The 22,542-nt window shown below is 49.1% G+C and overlaps 1 protein-coding gene across 8 annotated transcripts in view; it reads left to right on the forward strand.

Annotated features, from left to right (window-relative positions):
* Positions 1-22,542, forward strand: part of CRB2 (crumbs cell polarity complex component 2) — a 57,565-nt gene that overhangs the window by 26,567 nt on the left and 8,456 nt on the right. For all 8 annotated transcript variants that reach the window (XM_074556157.1, XM_074556160.1, XM_074556156.1 and 5 more), the window contains 8 exons: positions 6,313-7,002; positions 8,708-8,903; positions 9,315-9,454; positions 9,883-10,065; positions 10,917-11,030; positions 19,104-20,042; positions 20,801-21,357; positions 22,198-22,363. In XM_074556157.1, coding sequence (XP_074412258.1) covers positions 6,492-7,002; positions 8,708-8,903; positions 9,315-9,454; positions 9,883-10,065; positions 10,917-11,030; positions 19,104-20,042; positions 20,801-21,357; positions 22,198-22,363 — 2,806 coding nt within the window. In that variant the 5' untranslated portion in view covers positions 6,313-6,491. The remainder of the gene's footprint in view (positions 1-6,312; positions 7,003-8,707; positions 8,904-9,314; positions 9,455-9,882; positions 10,066-10,916; positions 11,031-19,103; positions 20,043-20,800; positions 21,358-22,197; positions 22,364-22,542) is intronic.

The following is a 22,542-nucleotide window of genomic DNA, read 5'->3' on the forward strand; positions in this document are numbered from 1 at the left end:
CAAACAGAACCAATCTTCCCAGCTGTTTTGTTCATTGTCAGTATATTTAAATAAGAATTGGAAATGAAAGCCTGTGACTCACTCTGGTGAATTGAATACACAGGAAAGCCCCTGTCCCAGTGTTTGATCTGTGGAAATGGCTGAGAGATCAGAGAATATGTGAAACGTGAAGGTCAGCTTGGAGGAGTGTTCGTTAAGGGAAAATACTGGGGTGTCCTGAGCACAGGAGATCAGAGAGTTACGGTGGCAATAAATTCAATGCTGTCATAAACCAGGGATTCACAGCTCCTGTCTTCTTCCCAGTTCTGGAAGCTTGATAATAGGAGTTACACCTTCAAATCTGCAGTAAAACAGTGAGCAGAAATGAACACAAGCTAGCTGGCTTCTTATTCTGTGGTAAGAATGAGTTCAATTCCCTGAAGTGGTATTTCTGGCTAATGCTGTTAATGCCTTGGGCCATGATGTTGGCACTGCTGGGCCCCGTGGATTGGTGCCCAGTGTTTGGCACCTTTTAGTGATTCACTGGGCAAGCTGGGGGGCAGAGAGCCAGCAATCACCATCCTCCTTCTTTGAGGGGGTAAATATTCTCAAGAAGAACCTGAGCCACACTTGTGGTGCCTGAATGAATGAAAGTCTAGGTCTAGGCCTTTGTAAATTCTATATCAATATTTTACACCAGTAGACTGTGTGCATATATCTGGCATTAAAAGCTCTGTCACACCAGAAATCTCGTGCAAATGTGATGTGGAATTTGTTGGTCTCAAGTAACAAAGAGAAACAATGTCAGAAGCAGCCTGAGAAGTGATGGGCACACCATATCTGGGTACAGCTGCAATCTGGCCTGTGTGCAGGGAGTGAGGAGATGCCTTGCAGTTGGTATCCAAGGTGCTATTTGGCTGAGACACTGGGCTTGTGCATTTAGCCTACCAAAACTCTCCAAGAGACATCAAAGTCGTGAATAGGGAGGCTCTTTTTAAAAGTGACTTTTCCAAAAGGCACTCTTGGCACTGCTGGGAACCCTGGCATTTTGTCAGGCCATTTATTCAGTATGGTCTTAGAAGTCCTGCCTGCTGATTGCCAGCACCACTTTTGCATTAGCTAATCTTTGTTTTCAGGGTTTGTGGGTTTTGGCCATAGTGCCATGTCGTGCTTCACATAAATTATCAGATCTGATAAGATGATAACCTGAGACAGTAACAATGATGATTAGTTTCAACCAGCAGATATATCTCAGAATCCTTTCTGCCATTTAAAAAATGGGAAGGAAGGTCTTGGCTCTGGGCTCCTGAAGCACCTGAAGAGGCCTTGTACCCTGAGCAGGTACTTGGAAGCTGCTTCCTGAAGAAGAATTTGGTTTTGTCCTGCCATTCTCTTCCATAGCTGTCCTTCCAAAGTGAGCAGGGGTGGGGAAGAGAGAGGGTGGCTATGAAAGCCCCTTTGCAAGCCTGTCCATTTCCCTTTCTGGTTGTGTGGATCCTGGGAACAGGCCAAAGTGTGTCCCCTTTCACTAATCCTTTACACTGACCAGGATAGGGAAAGATCAGCAGAGGTCAGCAGGGATTTACTAATATAAGCACATGCCTTCCTGTTGTCATGGAGACCTAACTCTCCATTCCTTTCTTCAGAGTTCATTTTGTAGTTGTGTTGCTCTGGGTTCCTTCTGGTGGAAGGGTTCCCTTTCCACCCTTGGCCTCAGGATCATTCTCCCGTGGGAGGTTTGCTGGGATGAGCAGCAGGAGCACAGCCTGACTGGTGAGAATTGCCCCAGGCTGGGCTTTGACCAGTCCTGCTTTTGGAGATTGGAGATCCCTCAAGCTCTGTGACTGCTGTGGTGCTCTGGGAATCTGCTCTTCTCACCTCTTGGCTGTAAATTGGGGTTTTTCAGTTGCTGTAGTGAGTAGGACAGGTGAAAAACATCTGAAGGAAGCTTCTTTCCACTTGAGGTGGATCTGGCTTGTCCAAGCTCAATATCAGTTTTTGCTGGGCAAGGAAATAACATCCTGGCTCTTGTGGGAGCTGTGTCTGTGGTTGTGACCATTTTGCACAAGGGGAAGGTACATTTTCATTTTCACCCATGGACAGGGGTTCAGGGATGGGATTTCCAGTAGGCACCACTGCCTCTGCTCAGAAAAAAAATCTGTCCTTCAGTACAAAGGAAGCTGCGAGCTGAGAGCCCCAGTGCTGCCTCTTCCCTGCTGCAATTTCAGGAGATCAGTAAGACACCTTTAAGGTAGTTATCAGTGCAGCCCTGAGCAGCTTCCCCAAGGTCAGGGTGTCTGCAGATTGAGAACATCCATCCTCCATCAGTTACCCAAGAGAAACTTGTGAAACGCAAATCCCCAGAAGAGAAGCCAGCGAGTAATGCTAAAGCAGCATCTCCAATCACAGAGGTAATTGCCTAACTTCTCATTAATTTTGATTTTTTGTGGTCAAAAAACTTTGCAACTTTGACAAGATCACATAGTTCAGGTATAAAGTATAAGATTATTAAAGTCAATTATTAAAACAGATCCTGGTAATGCAGCTTGTTTGCCTTAAAGTGTTACAAAAGGTCACAAACCTCATCGTTTGGGGAAAATCTTTGTCAGCTACCTTTAAAGTGTAAAACCAGCCCTGTCCTGACAGAGCTCAATGAATGCTTTATATGGGACTCTGGTAGCCTTTGATGTTCCTCCTAATCCACCCCTAAATGCCTGGAACTGTTCTTCAAAGGAGCTGTGGTCTCCTCCAGTTTCAATTCAGCACAGGCTTGCAGGATGGTATCATTATAATACACTTCTGGGGTTTTTTTCCCTTACAAATATCACTAAATTGTTTTTTTCTTGTGAAATGTAAAGGAAAACTTCTGAATGTCATTGTTAATCCAGCAACAGCTACTTTGATGAAAAACTATAAACTCTTGTCAGTCAGTGATTTCCTTGACCTGATTTTCATGGTTGTTATATTGTGCAGCAGGAAAAGCTAATTTATTCATTTTCCTTATTAGTGTTTGGTGCATATTCATGTGCTATTCACATTCATATATTAATCTATTCCAAAACTGAGAGCAGTAAGTAAGTGTATGCCTAGGACTGATGGCTGAAAAGAATAAAAACATCAGATGTGCTCTTTGTCAAGCCAGATGTTCAGCACTGCCATGGAAGGAGTGTTAGGGTGAGAATTCATTCACACAGGGCCATGTTCTGTCCTTGGGAAAATTCCCCATTAGTACAGGCGTGCTGGATACAGGGGCTGTGTGATGCAGTTTGGGTTTGTGCTGTTTGAGTGCCTGCAGCCTCCACAGTCAGTCAGACACGTGGGGGATTTGCTGCCAGCTGCAGTTCACAGAATAATTTGCAGTTATTTAGATAAATTGCATTTCTTGTGATTTACACTGCATTGAACTCAGCCTGCTCCATGCATGCCCTGTGAGCAGCACTGTGTTACTTCAGGATGTCTGTTCCAGAAAAGGAACATTTTCCTCCAAAATGCTGTCCTGCTGAAGTACATACATTAACCATGGATTAATGGAATGCTGTTGCCCATGGTCACGTGAGTTTTGAGCAGACCAGAGTTCTCCCTGTTCCTTCACTGCTGTCTTTGGTAGCCAGGAAGGCCTTTGCACTTATTAGGGAAGCTTTGTGTTGTCTGTGGTTGAGCTGTATGATGGACCAAACCAGAAAAGGTACAAAAAGGTGTGGGAAAGGCAGGAAATAGCAAAGGGCTCTGATGTTTAGCTTTATTTGCAAAAAACCATTTTGCCTGTGTTCTTCTCATGGAAGCAGAAAGCCACACATGAGCCTTGGCAGTGACTCAGCCTGGCCATGCCAGCAGTGCTGGGGGATTCTGTGGAAATGGGAATTTCTGTGCAGATGGAGTGTGCTGCAGCTCCTTCCCAACATGCACCAGACTCCTTTTTTGTCCCAAACTGTGCTCCTGGCCTCTGGAAAGTGCGGGCAGGGGCGGGTTACTCATTAAGCCTACAAAGGCTCATATCTCCTGCCTAGTAAAGCTCTTTTGCAAATAGTTTCCTGGGCTTCCACTCTAATTGCCACAGAGATTCCAGGCAGATTCCGTCATCCTTGTTTTCTGCCTGACTGGGAATCTGAGAATAAAAGGGTTGATGGCAGAATAATGGGATTGCTGGACAGTGCAGGGCTCAGCAGCTCTCCCCAGCATCACATGAGAGGGGAAGGGAGGGGTGGGCCATGGAGATGATGCTGGGAAGAGAAAGGGCTGCCTAAATCCCTGAGTACCCTCCCTCCCCCAGCACTGCCTCTTGAAAGAAGACTTAGAAACACTGCAGTCTTTGGTGGGAGGAATTCGGGGGAGGTCAGGGCAGGGGCAGGCTTTTGTAAACCAAAGTCTCCTATAAATCCCTTTCAGCCACTGAAGTCGGTGCCTCCACCTTCAGGTACAAAGAGCCCGAGGAGGCAGAGCTGATAGAGCACCAGTGGCACAGCTTCACTACCAGGGGTGGGGAAGGAGCACCAGAGCAAGGCAAAGGTGCCCAAAACTGGGCCAGGGTAATGCTGGCACCGGTGAGAGGGCAGCTGGGGAGCAGTGCTGGGGTGTGTGATCCTGGCCAGCCCTCAGCATGGAGCGTGGCAGGGCAAAGCACCATTCCCCGTGGAGCAGGGGGGCTGAGGGGGCTGCAGGGATTGGGGATCCTGCCCTCTCCCCACTGCAGCTTTGTGGTCACCAGCTGGGCCAGCTACAGAGAGAGGGCAGCAGAAAGGGTGAAGAGCTGCTTGTCCAAAGGCTTCCAGTGATGGCTTGACTTCCAGCACCAGGGAAGTCTGGATTGTCTCACCAGTAGCAATTTCTCAGGAGCATTTGCTCCTTCATGAGCTTTATCACTGCTTTGAGACCATTTTTCATAGACATTTTCCAAACATCTGCTATATAGTTGTTTGCAGAGTTACTTCCAAGTTTGGATGTTTTATAACACTTACACAGAAAGCAGGCTGGGATATCTCTACCACACAGCCCTCTTATTTATCTTGGAGTTGAGCAGAATGAAAAGCTCTGATCTCTGAAGGCCACAGTGGGATGAGGTGCTAATGACTGCTGCCTTTGTGGAAGGCAAAGTTCTCTATTTCCACTGCCTTTGTCCCTTTATTTAATTTTTGGTTGGTTTGTGTCTTTTGGAAAGTGCTTAATTGTGGCATTGAATCCAGGACATATATCCTAATTCTAACATAAAGGCTGTTATCTCCTGTCCCCTGGGCTGTCCTGCCCTTTGGCCAATCTGCCCCTTATTTTACAGAGTCAATTTAAAATTCCTTTTGGAAAAGAAATGAGGATTCCTCATTTTGTTCCATTGTGCTCCATTTGAAATATCTATGTTGAACTTTTTTTTTTTTTTAAATATCATGTATCCTACTTAATCTCATTTACATGGACTAAGTTTGTAGTTCAGTGGGCACGTCCCATCACATTTCCGATGGTGGAGGTGCTTAATGGGGCAAGAGCCTTTTGAACTCTGCCTTGGAGGGGACAGCAAGGCATTGTGGCTCAGTGTGAATGAACTGATCACATCCATGCTCCCAGATTTAGGGGAATCTGGTCTCAACATCAGTTCCTGGTTGTCTGGTTGTTGGACTGGTGTTTTGGCTCAGCAGGTACTGATCCCAAATGCCATCAGCACGGTGATCTCAGCAGTCTCTGCTCTTCCTTGCTAAAATGTCCTGCTGTGTAAATGTACATGTCTAACAGGAGGAGAGGGTGAGGGTCAGTGGTTATCAACCTGAGCTGCCCCATGTAATCAGAGACTCTGTGAAATGTGCCCGTTTGAGTTTGCCTTGGGTTATTTATGGGAGCATCTTCAAATCACTTCTGGATTAGCTGAGAAAAAAATGGATCCCCAGAAGGAGCAGCTGGGACATAGAGAGCTGCAGCCCACACCTGAACTCGCCCTGCCTCTCTGGATTTCCAGGCACAAATGCTGTGCCCTGCCAGTGAAAGGGGTCATGGAATTTTACACTAAGTTAATCTTGTGAATGGATTTAAGGTGATATGTGTCACTGCTCTCAAAGTGACTCATGGATGAATAAGCACAAGTAAAATAGTTGGTTTGTGAGTGTCTCCTGAAAAATCAGGTAATTGGTTACCCAAATTGGCAAGAGATTCTTGATTGTCACCAAATGAAGGCTGTTATCTTCTTTATAGTAGACGTTTGATTCTCCAGTATCATCCTGATCTCCTGGCTAGTGCAGCCCTGTGGAGTGTGGAATTTAGCTGGGCAGTCTCTGAGCTGTATGTGGGGATTGGCAGAACTTTTTTCTTTAGAGCTACAAATGCTGACTAACGAAAAGTCTCTTTTCTCGTCAGGAGCTTCACGCTCAGAAAATGACAGTGGCTGTTCCTCGTCCCCGTGTGAGAATGGGGGGAGCTGTAAGGATTTGGAGGTGGGTTACCAGTGCACATGCCCTGTGGAGCCTGTAGCCTACACGGGCGTGAACTGTGAAATCCTGTACGATGCCTGCACCGAGGGTGGCTGTCCTGCCCACATGACCTGCAGCCGGACTCCAGGGCTGCTGGAATATGACTGCGTGTGCCCAGCTGGCCCTGCAGGTGCTGCCTGTGGCAGCGTGGACGAGTGCGAGAGCAGCCCTTGCCCAGACCCTCGGCTGCAGTGTGTGGACAGCCCAGCCGGGTACTCCTGCAGGTGCCCCGCCGGAGACGGCTGCCGGGCAGGAAGCTCCGTGTGCTCCAGCCAGCCCTGCCTCAACAACGGCACGTGTGTGGCGGCTCCGGGCGGCTTCCGCTGCCTCTGCCCGCCCGGCTTCGGCGGGGCCACCTGCGGGGACGACATCGACGAGTGCGCCTCGGGGCCGTGCCGGAACGGGGCCATCTGCAGGGACAGCGCGGGCGAGTACAGCTGCTTCTGTGTGCCCGGCTTCCAGGGCTCGCACTGCGAGATCGACATCGACGAGTGCGCGTCCCGGCCCTGCCGCAACCACGGCACCTGCCTCAACCACATGGACCGCTACGAGTGCCAGTGCGCGCCCGGCTATGCAGGTACGGCCCGCCCTGTGCCGGGGGCTCCGGGGCTCAGCACCTGCCTCACCGGGGCTCTGCATTCCCGCAGCGGCTGGGGATGGCAGTGAGCAATTCTCTAGGGCTGCTGGCAGCAGCTTCCAGGCAGTGCTCGAGGCCCTGAATTCCATGTGTGGGGTAGGTGTGGAGGGACAGGGATCCAGGAGTGGACTAAAACTGGACACAGGTGTAGGCACAAAGTAGCTGTGATTAGTTCTCAGCATAAAATTAAGGGAGATTACATAAGAAGATATTTATCATCAGGAAATGGATCCTTAGTGTTTCCAGGTATAACTTCGCTCTGCTGACCTGGCCTGTAGTTTTGTCCTGTCCAGCAGGATTTTTCCAAGATTTTTCCACTTGTCTTTTGCAAAAAAGTGTCTTTTAGCTGGAGCTTTCCAATTCTTCCATGCCTGGTGAATGTTTATTTGGCATATGATTTAAGTGTTTCTCTTTTGTGCATCTGTGCTGATGGTGACTCAGGGAGGAATCCACACCTGGGAGTTATCTGTGAGGGAGGCAGTGGGGGCCTCTCCTTCCCCCAGCCCTGCTTATCGGGGTGCAGGGGGTGGAATGTGTCCATGTCTGCCTGGTACCACCTCGCACATGAACTTTCTCAGCCTTCCTCCTGTTCACAGAGGGAGGTGTTTAAGGAGTTGAGTTGCTGTGAAGGAATGCTGCTGATTACCACTGGAATGAGGAGAAGTTACAACATTAGGAATGTAGTCCCTGATGCTGACTCACTCTCTGATAAAAATGAAGAGAGATGAAGGAGAAACAAGACATTTTTTTTATGTGGGCCCTAAGGTTACTGATGATTTTGAGCATCAAGCATAATTCTGTCTTTGCAAATCAGTTTCTTTTTTTATCTTTATGCTGAATCCTCAATTCAGGATTGTGGATTCCCTGCCAAAGGAGCGATAAAGTGACCCAGGCAGCTGGAGGAGTTTGTTGTGCTTTGAGTTATTCTGATGTCAATCGTGAGGCTTAGCCTTGGGATTTAGTTCTTCATCCAGAGGTTTGAGCACCATTGGCTGGCAAGGCCAGGTCGTTTCCTGGTGCTTGCAGCTGGAATTTGGGTGAAGGAAGTTTTGTGTGGGTATTGAGGGGTTTGAACCAGATTAGGGGGCCCACATTCCGCCAGGATTAGGATGGCCCTGCCCACTCTGTGGGGAGCCTTTGCCAAGGAGGGCAGATTAGATGGATTGGTAGGTGCCATTGTAAGGAGTGAGGTTTGGAGGGGATGCCAGGCCACAGGCAGCTCAAAGAGGTGCAATACAGATAAGATAATTGCATAGAAATCTTTCATGAGGTCTTGTTTTGTCAAGGAGGTTGGGATTTTGTACCAAACAGGTGTTACTTACTGTGACCAGTAGTGGCACTAACATTGCATTTTTAATAGCATTTCCCAATAAAATCACTTCCTAACATCAGGTATTGCTGTACCCAGTGTTTTGCATTACTTTAGTGCTTTTTTCCTGGGTATCACAAAGCAAGATACAAACAATTGAAATAAATGGAATTTATTTTCAGAGAAGCAAGTAGAGATGCACTCTGGTAGCCAGCTGGGGTTGATAACTGATGATAAAACAAGGTAACTCTTGTGATTTCATCTCAGAATTCCAGGCAGCACATACACACTTCTGTGGATTTGTAACACAGATATTTTTCTGTTTTTTTAACAAAGGTGTGAACTGTGATACTGAAATAGATGAATGTGCTTCAGACCCTTGCCAGAACGGGGCCCTGTGCAATGATCACGTTGGGTTCTACACCTGCACCTGTGCACCAGGTTATGAAGGAGCCCAGTGTGAGGTGGACATCAATGAATGTGAGAGCCAGCCATGCCAGAGCAATGGGACGTGCCATGACCTCATTGACAGGTGAGAAACCAGGGCTGGGGGCAGTCAGACACCAGGACTGATCTAAAGGTCTCCTCAGTGCAGCCTGTGAAAATCAGAGTAGAAAGCTCTGGGGGGAGTTGGATGTAGTGTTTTGTACATTGAGTGGCAGTAACAATGATTTGTGGCAATAAGGGAGAAGCCCCCTCCCAGCAGCAGAACTCCAGGGCTGCTTAAAGGAAGGGAGGAGCAAACCCAGAGCAGTGGTTTGCAGAGCATGAACAGCACAGGCCATGCTGAGGACATACTGTGTGTCTGAATTGACCTTTCCAGGGGTAAGGTGTGAACACAAGTGGTGTGAGCATTGACAGCTGAGCTCTTTTGCCCATTCCTGACCTGGGGCTCTGCTGTCCAGGGCTGAGCTGATGCCTTGCTCTGGTTGGTGTCCCACAGCTACCATTGTGACTGCAGTGACACCGGCTTCGAGGGGACCCACTGCGAGCTGGACATCCTGGAGTGTGCCTCTGACCCCTGCCACAACAGTGCCACGTGCCTGGAGGGAATCAAGGGCTACAGCTGTGCCTGCTGGCCAGGTGGGCTGGGCCTCTCTGCCCCTGGGGTGTGTGGGCACACAGCCACGGACAGCACGTGCTGGATGCTGTGTTGGAGAAGTAGAGAATTAATGACCATACTGCACGGCTCCTTGTGGGTTTTCATTGTCTGGAACAGTGGTGCTGCACTGCTGCCCTTTACAGGCCATCCCAAAATCCAGCTGACCTGCAAAAATCACCCTGATTCCCAATCATAAAGTTTTCTTTCTGTTTTCTGACATTTTCCATCATGAGGTGATACTTTCCTGTAAACTGATGATTTTGGTTCCTGTATTTGGCCTAGTGAAGAAATGGAAGGGCCCAGGGACTCTGTGCTAGATGAGATTTGGGGGTCATGCTCCCTGCTCTGAGTGAGGCCCAGCAGGTGGGAGCTGAGCTGCAGGGAGGCTGATGGCAGTGTCTCGTGGCAGGTTACACCGGGCAGCACTGCGAGGAGGACGTGGATGAGTGTGTGACAGGGCCCTGCCACAACGGCGGCCTGTGCCTGCAGCGCTCCGACCCCGCCCACTACGGGACACAGCCCCACTTCCCCAGCAGCTTCAGCTACAGCCAGGCAGCTGGCTTCCTGTGCCAGTGCCAGCCAGGCTTTACAGGTGAGCTGCACAGCAAATGTCCATCCTGTCTGCACGGGGTGGGGCTGCCCTTTGAGGGGCTGGGCAATGTTATCTCTTAAGGACTGTACTTCAGAGGGGCTGGTGCATCAGGAATGTGCTTCTGCTCCCATTACAGACAGCTGGATGTCATTCCCTGTCCAGGATTGTCTCCAGGCTGAGGCAGCAGCCTGTGCACTTCCCCATGCTGCCATGGATGCCCTCTGGCTGTGCAGGTGCCAGGGTGATTCCCCTTTGACAGTCTCTGGTGCATATGGCAGGATTCTTCCTTAGGGGTATCTCTGAAATTCCTCATCAGAGGAAGCAACTCCCTGGAGTCACAGATTACTATTCTGGGTGTTTTCTTGGTGAGACTACTCTCATGGCAGCAACTGTACAATCAAAGCGGGACAAGAGGAGTTTCTTGGTATGGAGCTCTGGGAACGAAGCTCTGTGGACGTTCCACTGAAATATCACCCTTTCCATGGATTGGAGATAAGGCTGAATTTAACAGCTAGGGAAATTCCCTAGTGAGAAGACATAAACAATAATACTTTATTATTTTATGAGAGAAATATGAGTGTTTGGTCCACTGTTGCACAGATGGGAATGGTTCAGAAGTTCTGATCTTGCCAGTGTTTGAGACTGGAAAATCATTTCATACTTCATTGGCCCCCATTGTTCCATACTGGTGTTTGTGTGCCAGTGCCTGCAGAGACATGCTAGACTTCAAGGAATTCTCTTCCATTTTTAGATGAAAGAAAGGAAGTGCAAAACTTAAGACTGCAGTTGTCATTTTTTTTCAGCGCTGCACAAGTGCACTCCTGAGGTGTGTTTGTGTTTTCACTCTGCAGGGGACACCTGCTTCACCAACATTGATGAGTGTGAGTCCCAGCCCTGCCAGAACGGAGGGCTCTGCCAGGACCTGGTGAATGGCTTCCTGTGCCAGTGCCCACCTGGTTATGCAGGTAACCTGGGGAAGGGGTGCCTGCAATCAGAGCTCCTGCTTGGCCGCTGCTGAGCTGCTGCACTGCTGCCTGGCTGAGGGGGCAGCACCGAGCTGGGTATCCAGGACATCTGAATCCTGGAGTGAAAGTTACCTGGGACAACTGTGGGGGGCTCTATACATGCAGGAAATATATAGAAAACCAGCCTTTAAATAAAAGAAGGGATGTTTAGCGTTCTATGTGCCACAGATTGTACTGGCTGTAGCCAGCACATAAGCATCTGTAAAACATCTCCATTCACTAGCACCCTGGGATGATAAGAGCCAGCCATCTTTGGCTGAAAGCAGTGATCTGCTATGGTAGGAGGTCAAAAGGTCCTTGTGATGTGAGCAAAGGAAGCCCTCTCTGTTTACAAGGGAATGAGGAGTCTGGATTCTTCCCCACATGCCCTGCCTGACCCTCAGGGTTCCGTTTGTGGTTGAGAATCTGTGAGATGGTGAATGTTAGCCCTGTTGGGAAGGTCCTCTGCCAACTGGTACTAAACCTCATCTTTCTTTTAAATATTCATTCTCAGTCTTCTTCATCTTTAAATTCCACATGTGTTGGGCAATTTAACTCCAGAGTAGTTTATAAGAAACGTGATCCCAGCACAATCCCGGATTTCTGGATTTTAGATGAGGGTAAATTCTCCACAGTGTTACCAGGCTGCCATCTCGTGGGAAAAAGAAACACTTGAAGCCAGAAGAAAACCTTGTCCCTTAAGCTGCAACAGCAGGTAACAACATTGCAGAGGCCTCTCGGGCCTTTATGGCATGGGAACATTTTCTGTTTTCCTTCTGTGGTTTCAGCGGTTGAGCTGTGTTGGTTTAACTCTGCCCAGCTCTTTCCTGGGAAGACCTATTACTTTCATTCCCAGAATGTAAAATCAGCTTCTAGTTAACACCTTCTGTAACTGGGCTGAATTATTTGTGGGGTTTTCTGACCTATCTCATTTGCTAATTTAGGCCAGATCAAGAAAAATTTGCTTTTGTAGATGAGGCCTTTGAAAATGAGCTTTTATCTAAGCTCGTTATTGCTGCTTTCCGAGGCAGTTACAATGCTGTACTCTGAACTGAGATCTTGTCCAAAGAGATGGTTTAAAGTTTATCCTTCTTGTCAGAATTCCCACTCACATCTGTGCCCTGTTCTCTTTCCCTCCTGCAGTGCCCCAGCACCCACACAGAGCTCAGAATTTCATTGTACTTTGCCAAACTGCAGATCTGTTTAATCCTTTCCAATTCTTAGTGTGCTCATGGGCAGAAAAGCTGACAGAAACATGGGCTGATGGGCAAAGGAGTGCTAGAGTTCATTCTGTTGCATCAAATTTGGGTTCATTAGTACATGAAGGGGATTAGAAGCAGGTTGCTCTTCTGGATATGACTTTTGGTAAAGGACTTTGTCTCAGCTGAGGTAGTTCTGACACATCAACCCAGCAAAAGGCTGGGAGCAGTCTGTGAGATCACTGAGTGCGTGTGGAGGAGTGAAGCTGACAGGGAAATAATAGCAATTAATCTCCCCTCCTTTGTCAATTAATCCCAGTACAGTCATGCTGGGTAAACAGCTTATTACTTCATATTAGGATCACAAAACAACTTTGTGAAGCTTCCCATAATGTTTCTCTTCAAAACCCATTTCTGTGGCAGCTTAGATCTGCCATGAACTTGGGTTTAAGCTGCCTCCACTGATTAAAGTGAACTTGCTACTCTGATGAGGAATGCTTTCTTGGGGCGGCAGGGGTTCCCTCTGTGTGTTTGCTTCTTCAGTCTGAGGAATTTGGGGAGTGTTGGGATAACAATGCAAGTCAGGAGAAATTCCTTCTTTGCAAATTAACTGCTTCAGTGCTCTCTCAGTGTAGTGTAGGCAGATGAACCTTCTCTCTGAAATGCAGTTGTTGCAAAAGTGGTGCCTGATTCCTGAGAGAACAAAAACGGGTCCTGAGGAGTCTGTTCAGCACATGGTTTGTGCTTTAGCAGAGGATATAGGTACCCTGAGGGGATACAAGAAATGCAAATCAAAAGATTTCCTGGGTACTAAATGAGGTGAGAAGGAGAGGGAATCTTGCATGCTCTTGGAAATGATGGCAACTGTGGTCAAGAGACAAAGCATATTAGGAAAGGTCTGTCTTTTAGGGGGAAAAGAAATCCAACAAAATGAATTCTGAATGAATTTTTTTTCAGAAATGGTTTCAGTCCATCAGGTACTTACTAGGCAATAGGTTAGGCCAGGATGAGAAAAAGACAGGTAGCTCCATTTGACATGGGCACCGATTTTTAACCTGCAAAAATGTTATCACTGAAGTTTGGATCATTCACTCTTTAAAACCTTTTAAACGTCCTGAGTGCCCCCGGCGGAGCTGCAGCAGTGCCCAGGCAGAGGAGGCCGTGTCTGCAGCTGGCACTGGCACTGGGCAGCCCCTGCCATCGCAGCCACCCAGCCCCGGGCACTGGCACCTTGTGATCATGGGCACATTCTGAGCAACACTTGTACTTTCATGAGGAATCAGAAGGTGATGTGGTGTGAATGTGTCCCGGTATAATTGGAGAGCTTATTGACCATCTCACTTTGTTCAGCCATCATGTCTTTGTCTCCTTGAAGAAGTAGAAACCTTCTGTGCAGCAGCTGTAAATGGTGACTCTGTAAGGGCGCCAGCCCAGATCAAATGGGCTTGAATTCCTGGGTCATGGGTCAGGAAATAAATGGGAGATGCTTCTTCCTTCTAACCACCTTTGGATAGATGTAATTTTTTTGTGCAGGTATTTCTTAAGTCAGATTTGTTTTAGAGACGGCGCCTCTAGAGCAAGGGCAGCTAAAAGGTTAAGATAGTAAAGAGATTAGAGGCCTGTTCCACCTTCAACCAAATCCCTTTTGGTAAATATAGCTGAAGGGAGCTAGGAGCACTTGGTGAGGCTCCCCCAATCCCTTCCCTTCCCTTCCGCTCCACGTTTCTTCTCCCTGCTGGATCACAGCTCCGTGTTAATCAGACCTTTTGACTTCCCTGTCATCTGATCAGAAGGCTGTGAGTGCTGCAGTCCAGAGCCTGCTTGTGCCTGGTGCCAGGTGAGAGCAGAATCTGTGCTGGGTGCAGTGGGGTGTGATGGATTTCCAGGCAGCAGTGTCCAGGTAGCCTCTGTGTGTGTGTGAGATAAATGTGTGGGTGCACAAACCAAAACAGGCATCTTTTGCAAGACATTGAATGTTCTGTAGTCTTCACAGTTGTTACACTTTATTGTTGCAGTAGTGGCTGAATGTGCACAACTGCCTGTTTGTTTTCTCCTGAGCAATAACAGAAGGGCCAGAGTAGCTAACAGAGATAACGTTCCCAATCTGTGCTGGGGTAGGTCTGTGTGTGCACAGGTCTGTGGCTGTCCAAGAAGTTTGGACTCCAAACAAACACTCACCATATCCCTCCCACTTCAAGTATCTGTAAAAGTGACTGGCATGTTTGGATTGAGTAAAATTACAGAAGTGAAATGGCAAGGGGAGTTGTTGGAACGCTTTTTAAATATCTTAGTGATACTGCTCATGGAGATTCCAGACAGTGACATGTGGGAGGCTTTGTTTGCTTGGACCTGACATTGATACAGAGACTCCAAGTTTGGGGAAAGGCTCTCAGATAACAATTCTTCACAGAAATAAGAAACTTCTCTGGGTCCTTACAACACAAAAATACAACTCTGCCTCCAGAAATTTTATAATATGAAAGTCGCTATATTAAAAAACAAAATAAAAACAAACCCCAGAACCACAGAGGAAAAAGGAGACTGCAGCAGCTAATTTAGTAAGGTGGCTAATGGGGAAAGAGAGAGTTTTGATTGTGTACTGCTGTGTCTGAACCCGTACATTCAGCATAATGCAGGGAATTTCTTTCCATCCAGTTTGACTTCAGGGAAACAGACCATGGTCATTAAAACCTGAGACTTTTCTTAGTGAATACAGCAGAGTGGAAATGTCTGTGCTGACAGATCACTGGAACAGGGAACAGGAAAACTGCCTGATGGACCCCGATTATTCCCTCACTAGTGAATGGGCAGCAGGGCCCGGGTTCCCTCTGCATTCGGAGCTCCCCTTGTTCCTATGGCTTGGGGATTGCACAACGGTGGAAACACAGCGTTTGGCTTAGCCTATGGAAAGAACATTTTGGCCTCATTGAGGGACTCTGGCAGCTCACCTGAGCGGGCAGGGGCAGGGGATTGTGTCCCTGCTGCGCTGGGGCTGCGGGCACTGCTGGGCACGGCAGGAGGCAGGGAGCAGCAATGTGCTGGAGCCGCATTCCTGGTGTCAGCACGGACAGGGGCCAGCTGGGAGGGTCAGAGCCGGGCTGGATTAGACCTGGGCAGGGCAGGGCTCTGCTCCCCCGCTCCAATCCCTTCTCGTGGGACTGGCACCAGCCAGCGCCTGCACACACGGCCCTGCCAGCCCGGCCTTCTTTGTCATCCCTCCCCCCCCTTCACCCCCATTTTTTTCCCTTTACTGTCACCAATGTCCACAAGGAGTCGGCCATGAAATCTGTGCTGATTGGCGTGATCCTGAGGGGAATTGTTCTGCTGGCAGGTAATGAGATGTGTTCGGTGCTTGCAGTGTGTCCTGCTGGTGTGTGTGCCTGCCCAGGGCAGGGGCTGGCTGTGTGCTGAGTGCTGCCTGGGGGCATCAGGAGCAACCAGAATTGATTAGAAAGGAAGAATGTTTTTATTTTGAAGAGACCTAAAGTTTTGTTTTGGAAACTTTAAGGCGAGGAATTTCTTTGTTGCACGGGGCTGCCTGGCAGCTCCGCAGTGCCCGTGCTGCAGCTGTGCCTTGTGGGGCAGCGCCAGAGCCCCCGAGGCCCCGGCTCTGCGCCCCTCACTCCGGGTGAGCTCTGCAGACACTCCGGTGCCTCCCGGCTACTTCTGGCAAACGCTGGTTTTGCGTTTTCCCGATGTTTTGCAGTTTCCATTTTCTGTATTGATTGAAAGCTGCCTGTGGGGAGCGGGTTCGTGGCTGTGGCCCAGGACGAGCCCCTCGGTGCTCGGAGCCCTCCGCAGCTCCTCCCGCTCCGCGCCCGAGCGGCAGAGCAGGGGTTGCCATGGAAATGGCAGTAATTGTGCAAATATCATTGTGTCGGGGTCCGCTTGTGGCGGCTAATGCTCTGCCTACCCCTCTCCCTCCCCTCCTTTTTCCTTTTGATAATCATAATACAATCCCTAATTAGGATGCAGCAGGGAAAGGTCGTTAGGAATTCAGCTCCCTTACGGAGAGGGCAAGGCGGTGCTGGCCGGGCAGCCCTGCTGAACTCCCGTGTTTCAAGGAATAGACCTTGTCCTTCAAGGTTTTTTGATATCTGACAGCTAAATTAGAATATTTCACTTCATTTGTGCTTATTCTTTTAACATTTTATGTATCTGTTGAAGTACATGATTCTTAGACTGTATACAATGACTCTTTGCTTATTAATAGCAGCCAGTAAATCATTCCCTCCATTCAGGCAGTGCTGAGCTGTGTGGATTTAATCCCACTTGCATCTACAAAACAGAACTGTTCCCACCACAGCGGTAACACCCTGAACGCGGGGAAGGATTTGTATTTGAATATTTGAATATTCTGGAGGCTGTGAAACCTCAGCCACTTCTGAGTGTTTCTGACCCGCTCCCTGTGGCTTGGGGCTGTTACCTCAGACACCGCTGGATTAGGGGAATGTTTGAAATCCTCGGCTCCAGATAGCAGCCTTTTAGATACCACTTGTCTGATTGCCAGATAACAAGTTCCACTGCTTTGCTATTGTTAGTCTTTAACTAGATAAGGAACTCATTAAACCTTTGAAAGTCTCCTAATGGTGTAATGAATCAGATTGGTTGTTTTACTTTTGATGGCTCAGATAAAAGTAAACATTTCAGCTATGAAATTTAGAACAAACACAAGAGAGTACTACTTGTTTACAAGGAGAATAACTCGGTTTTGTTACTTGTTTTTGTTGAACAGAGTCACATCCCCCAGTTAATTTTTTTAAATAAACCTGAAGAGGGATGCTTGTGTTGCTCTTAGAAAAAAACAATTAGTTTTGAACAACTTCTTAATATCTACTTCCCAGTGGGTCTGCAAAGACACAACTGTCCGTGTCTTGGAGAAGATTGGAATAAGAGATGTCCAGGAAATGATCTGTACTTTTGGAAACTGCAGTGATGTAGCTCCAGATAACTGCTTACTAAATCTTCCAGGGAAAAAATTGTCATTAGCCAGATTTTCAGAACTCTTGTGCAATCTACTTTTCACCCATTTCAAACAAATAATCGAAGAAATCAAACCAGCTGCATCCCTTGGGAAAGCCTGGTGTGTAATCAGCCCCAGCCCGGGGCTGTGCACCCACCCAGGGCACTCCCATCCCACCTGGTGGGAGGCACTGGGGGCAGGCAGAGCCAGGCAGGAGCTGGGACCTGCTCAGGCTGGGAATGTGGAACGGGAAATGGGCCCCTCCTGCCTCCAGCCTTCTCAGAAATGCAGAAATTCACGGCATCTCTCCTTTTGTTATCCAAACCAATGTTATCTTCCCCTCATTGTCTTGGTAAATATCAGCAGCTCTGATCTCAAACAGCAGCATCTCTAGGATTTGGGACTGTACCAAACCTCTTCCCTTATTCAACAGCCTCTCCCCTTCAATCTGACTGCACACTTGCCTCCTGCAGCTTGGAGAGCCCAAGCAAACCCACCCCACCTCTCCCAAACTGGGATTCCCCAGGCCCAGTGATGTCCCTCACGCTCTATTTATTCCCACACATTTCCTTCGTAGCTTTTGCTGCAGTCTCAGTTCTGTCCCTGCTGTTCCTCTGCTGAGCAGCCCAGCAGTAAGAGGAAGAGGGCTGTGCTGAAGATGCTGTTGCTTACAGAGCAGCTCTGGCACATCTGCAAAGTGCAGAGCTGGAGCCCTGCATCTCTCTCTCAGTGCTTCCCAGAGCTCTGGCCCTACACTGGCACAATCAGTTTGGAGCTGGAAGCTGCTGCTCATCTGTCTGCAGAGCTCAGGGGACAAACCATCACTGCAAATATTCAAGAACCTGTATCTTTGCTGTTTTTATTTTTAAGCACACATCAAGTCCAGCTCCAGTGCTCCTAGTGCCCCATCTCCCCTCATCTCTGTGCCCAGGCAGCTCTCTAATCTCTTTGACATGCACATTCTGTCGGGTGGCTTTTCTTTACAAATGTCCTTTGTGTTTTGATTCCCCTCCTTTGTGTGTGAATTCCTTCTTTTTCTCCTGCTGCCCTCGTTGTGCTTGCTGGCTGGATCGGGTGTAATGCTATTAGATTGGGATAATCCATGCTTGGTTTATCTGTGGGACTGTCTCTGAAGATTAGTGAAAACCGATGTTATAGGCTAGATAAAGTGAACTGGTTCAGGCTCCTCTGTCAGTCTGGGATGCTCAGGAAAATGACAGCAGATTTTCATTAGCCAGATTTGGTCATTTACTTGAGCCCCACTGGGATGCATGTGCTGCCAGGAGACAGCGGCAGTGCAGGACCTCACCCAGTTCATTTGTGCAGGACTGGGCAGAGCTGAAATCAGCTTAGTGCCAGCATGGCAGAGTGCCTGTGGAGCATGTTGTGTTTGCTGTTTGGTAATGAATTGGGTTTTGTGAGTTTTACAACTGGTGGGTTGTCTTGGAATTGGATTTTTTTAACTGAGGCTTTCCAGTAACTTCCCATTTTACTGCTGTCTGCAACACTGGTGCCTGGAACATGCTCCAGTCAGATCTATAGACCTACCTGGCCTTTCCACATACCTAATCTATTAAGAAAAAAGCACAAATTCCTTGTCTGTGCTGTTTTAGTCCTTTCATACCTTTTGCACATTGAGCTTGGGCCATTGGGCCAGGACAGCAGTTGGTGGGGGGATTTGGGCTGACAGGCCAAAGCTCTATAAATAAATAGCACCTGGGAGGACACAGAAGTTTGGGGTTCTTGCTCTTGCATCATGGCAGGAGCCTGTGAGTGAGTGTGGGGCTCCTTGCTGGCAGCTGCTCCCTGGAGAGAACTGGGGAGGGCAGTCCCAGTCCCAGGTGAGATCCCATCTCTAAATCTCTTTTGCAGGTGTGGAATGTGCTGTTAACATCAATGAGTGTGAGGAGGGTCCCTGCAAGAATGGAGCTGTGTGTGAGGATGGCATTGCTGACTATTCCTGCCACTGTGCCCCTGGCCAGGATGGCATTACGTGGGGAGGGAAGAACTGCTCTGTGCAGCTCACTGGGTGCCAGAGCCACGACTGCCAGAACGAGGCCTTGTGCATCCCAACGTACCGAGCCGAGAGCCACGGCCACCTGTGCCAGTGCCAGCCTGGATTCTACGATGCCACGTGCTCCACACCAACCACGTTTTCCTTTGCTTCCAGAGGGTATCTCCTCGTTGAGCTGCCCGAGGACAGTGAGAGCAGGAGGGGCACGGCAGGGGCCAGCGTGTCCCTCCGCTTCCGAACCACTCTGCCCAGCGCTGTCCTGTTTTACCGAGGCCGGGAAGCCGAGTACTTGTTCCTGGAGCTCCTGGATGGCATCCTGCACGCAGAGCTGAAGAGGGAGGGTGTTGGGTACCCGCTGCTCCTGAGGGGGCTCAGAGTGGACGACGGCCAGTGGCACAGAGTGGAAGTTGTCGTGCACAGCACGGTGCAGCTGAAGCTCTGGCACGGCTCTTGTGAGGCCGGGCTCTGCCTGCAGAGCTCTCCTGTCCCAGCCAGCACTGCTGTGATCCCACAAGCCTTCCTGACTCTGTATATTGGAGGTGCTGAGGATCCAATGGCCAACAACACGGGGAGCCAGCAAGGCTTTGTGGGCTGCCTGCAGGACCTGCAGGTGGACGCTGCGGCCGTGCTGCCGGCGGATCTGCCCCTGGGGGAGCCGTCCCCGGCCAGGCCGGGCTGTGAGCGCACCGAGTGGTGCCTGTCCCAGCCCTGCCTGCACGGAGGGCTCTGTGTGGACCTCTGGGCCACCTTCAGGTGTGACTGTGCCAGGCCCTATGGAGGCCCAGCTTGCTCATATGGTAAGTGCCATGGGATTGACACCCGCCAGCTCCACAGGTACTGGAGGAGCTTGGATGTCGGCTCTGGAAACAGGACTTTCTGTTTGCCCAGGGGGAAAAATAAAGCAAAAGCCTCTGTGGATTATTTTTCCTGTTGTTTTCTCCTGCACAAATGACTGTCAGTTTTGTGGTGCAGGTTATTCCTGGTAGAGCCAGAGGCTCTGCATCGCCTTTTAACAGATCTGTGTCAATGCAGGGGAGCAGGGAAGTTGTTTTACTGTGAAAAGTTGATATTGAGCTTCTGAGTTGAGGATGAATAGGAATATATTGCTTTGTTGAAGGAAGCTCTGACAATTTTGAGTTAAAATCGTATCTATTTGCATTTTTTGCTCCTGTAAGGCTTGTATTAGTATTGGAGCTTTTTTCAACTCTTCTGAGCCCTAAGTATGACATGTACTGCTGTTACCAAATTTACAAATTTTAAAAGCAACTCTGTATCTCGAAAGTCCTTGAGTAAATTTGCTGGATTGGCAAGGGCTCTGCTAGACTTGTGTTTCACTCTCATGCTACTTGGATACTTGAATTTGTGTCCTCCAGAGGAAGCAAGGACACATCCACCTCCTTCTTAGTGTCACACACCTGTGGGGAGGAGCATCATTACCCTGGCACATGTGGAAAACATTGAAAGGGACCTTTGCCCCATTCCTAAGGAGCTGCATCCCCATGCCGGCTGCATTCCCTTTATCTCTGAGCTGAAGTTTGTTTCTTTTCTCTTCCAGAGCGCCCAGCAGCAACGTTTGGCCTAGAGAATTCCACCAGCTTTGCCTCTTTCACCCTTTCTGACAGCCTTGGGGCAGACTTCAACCTCTCGTTTTTCCTGCGGAGCCGGAAGCCCGATGGTTTGTTGGTGCAGGCCTGCAATGGGACAGGGCCCTGCCTCACCCTGTACCTGAGGGACGGCCAGCTGAGCATAGAGACGTCCCCTGCGGACACTGTGACCTTTCCAGGGAATGTGGTGGATGGGAGCAGACGTTTGATAGCCCTGTCCTTCCAGGGAGGCTCTGTGGGTGCCCTGCAGTCAGACACGCTGCTGGAGCTGGGCCAGCTGCCAGCACAGGCCCTGGGAGCTGGCTCTGAGCTGTTCATTGGGGGGCACCCCAACCCCGACAGTGCCAAGCTCTGGGGGGGCTACTTCAAGGGCTGCTTGCAGGACATCCAACTCAACAGCCACCAGATAGAGCTTTTCCAGGTGGAGAACAACAGTGTGCCACAGGAACTCAATAGGACTCAAACTGGAAACCTTGTGAATGGCTGCATCTCTGATGACACCTGCCAGGTAAGGGCTGTGTGGTGTTTGTCTCTGTGTGTGCAGGGTTCACTGCAGTTCTGTTATTACACACAAGTCTGACTGTTGCTGATACCAGAAAAAGGAGGTTTCTGATGTGTTGAAGAACACATGGTTCTCTGTGCTCCCACCTCACTCAGTATACTACATATGATTTAAACACTGAGTTTTCTCAAGCTCCCTTGTAGTTTTTGTGCTTCTAGAACTTGGGCAGTGGCTTTTGTGCTGCCCATCTCCACTTTGCTGAGCCCGCATGGGTTCCAGACTCCCCTCCCTACCCTGTAATCTTGCCAGCCCCTCCCTTCCTCCTGTTCCAGTTGCACAACAACCTCTTGCCCAGGAATCTGCCATTTCAACAGCAGAGGCTGAAGGAGCTGTGTCCGTGTGCCCTTGGATCAGAGCCTGGCTCTCCTCTGTGCCACGCCTGCCAGTGGGGAGGCCTTACCCCCAATCTCGCCCTTCCTACCTATGGCGCTCTGAGGTGTTGTCACAGCTGTGGTGTCAGGGGTGTCCTTCTGGGGACAGAACTTTGGGAGCCTCTTGGGAGCATCACAGTTTGTTTAATCTGTTCCTCACCTGTGCTTTTGTGTCTTGTTCTTTGCCAAATTGCTGGATTCCTGTTGGTCAGTGCTGTGCACTGCGGGGAGCAGGAGCTCAGGAGTTTCTTGTACAGAGACCCTTGTGCTTCCCTCCGTGCTCCTGAGTCACTGTTCCATTTCTCTCCTCTCTTGATTCTAATGCTGCTTGTGCTCATCTTCACAATTCTACCAAAGTCTCTTAGACTTCAAGATGAATTGCTCTGCCCCTAAATTCCCCTGTTTTGTTTTTCAGTCTGAGCCATGTCAGAATGGTGGCAGATGCATTGTCACTTGGAATGATTTCCATTGCAGCTGTCCTGCAAATTTCACTGGGAAATTTTGTGAAGAGAAAGTCTGGTGTGAAAGTGACCCATGTCCTGAAGGCACCACCTGCACAGACGTTGTGGCAGGATATGTGTGTAAGTTCTGTTCTCTTGCTTGTGTAAAATCCCCCCGCCCATTCCCTGTCTATAATCAATGTTCCCAGTTGGTGCTGTTGCAAACAATCCAAACAAATGCTGCAAGGAGGACACGGAGTGGTGCCCGGGTACATGGGCCCAGGCAGCCTGGCCTCTGTGGGCTTGCCCTGGGTGTGACA

Source organism: Zonotrichia albicollis, chromosome 21 (genome assembly GCF_047830755.1).
Source record: "Zonotrichia albicollis isolate bZonAlb1 chromosome 21, bZonAlb1.hap1, whole genome shotgun sequence".
NCBI classification, from domain to species: Eukaryota; Metazoa; Chordata; class Aves; order Passeriformes; family Passerellidae; genus Zonotrichia; species Zonotrichia albicollis.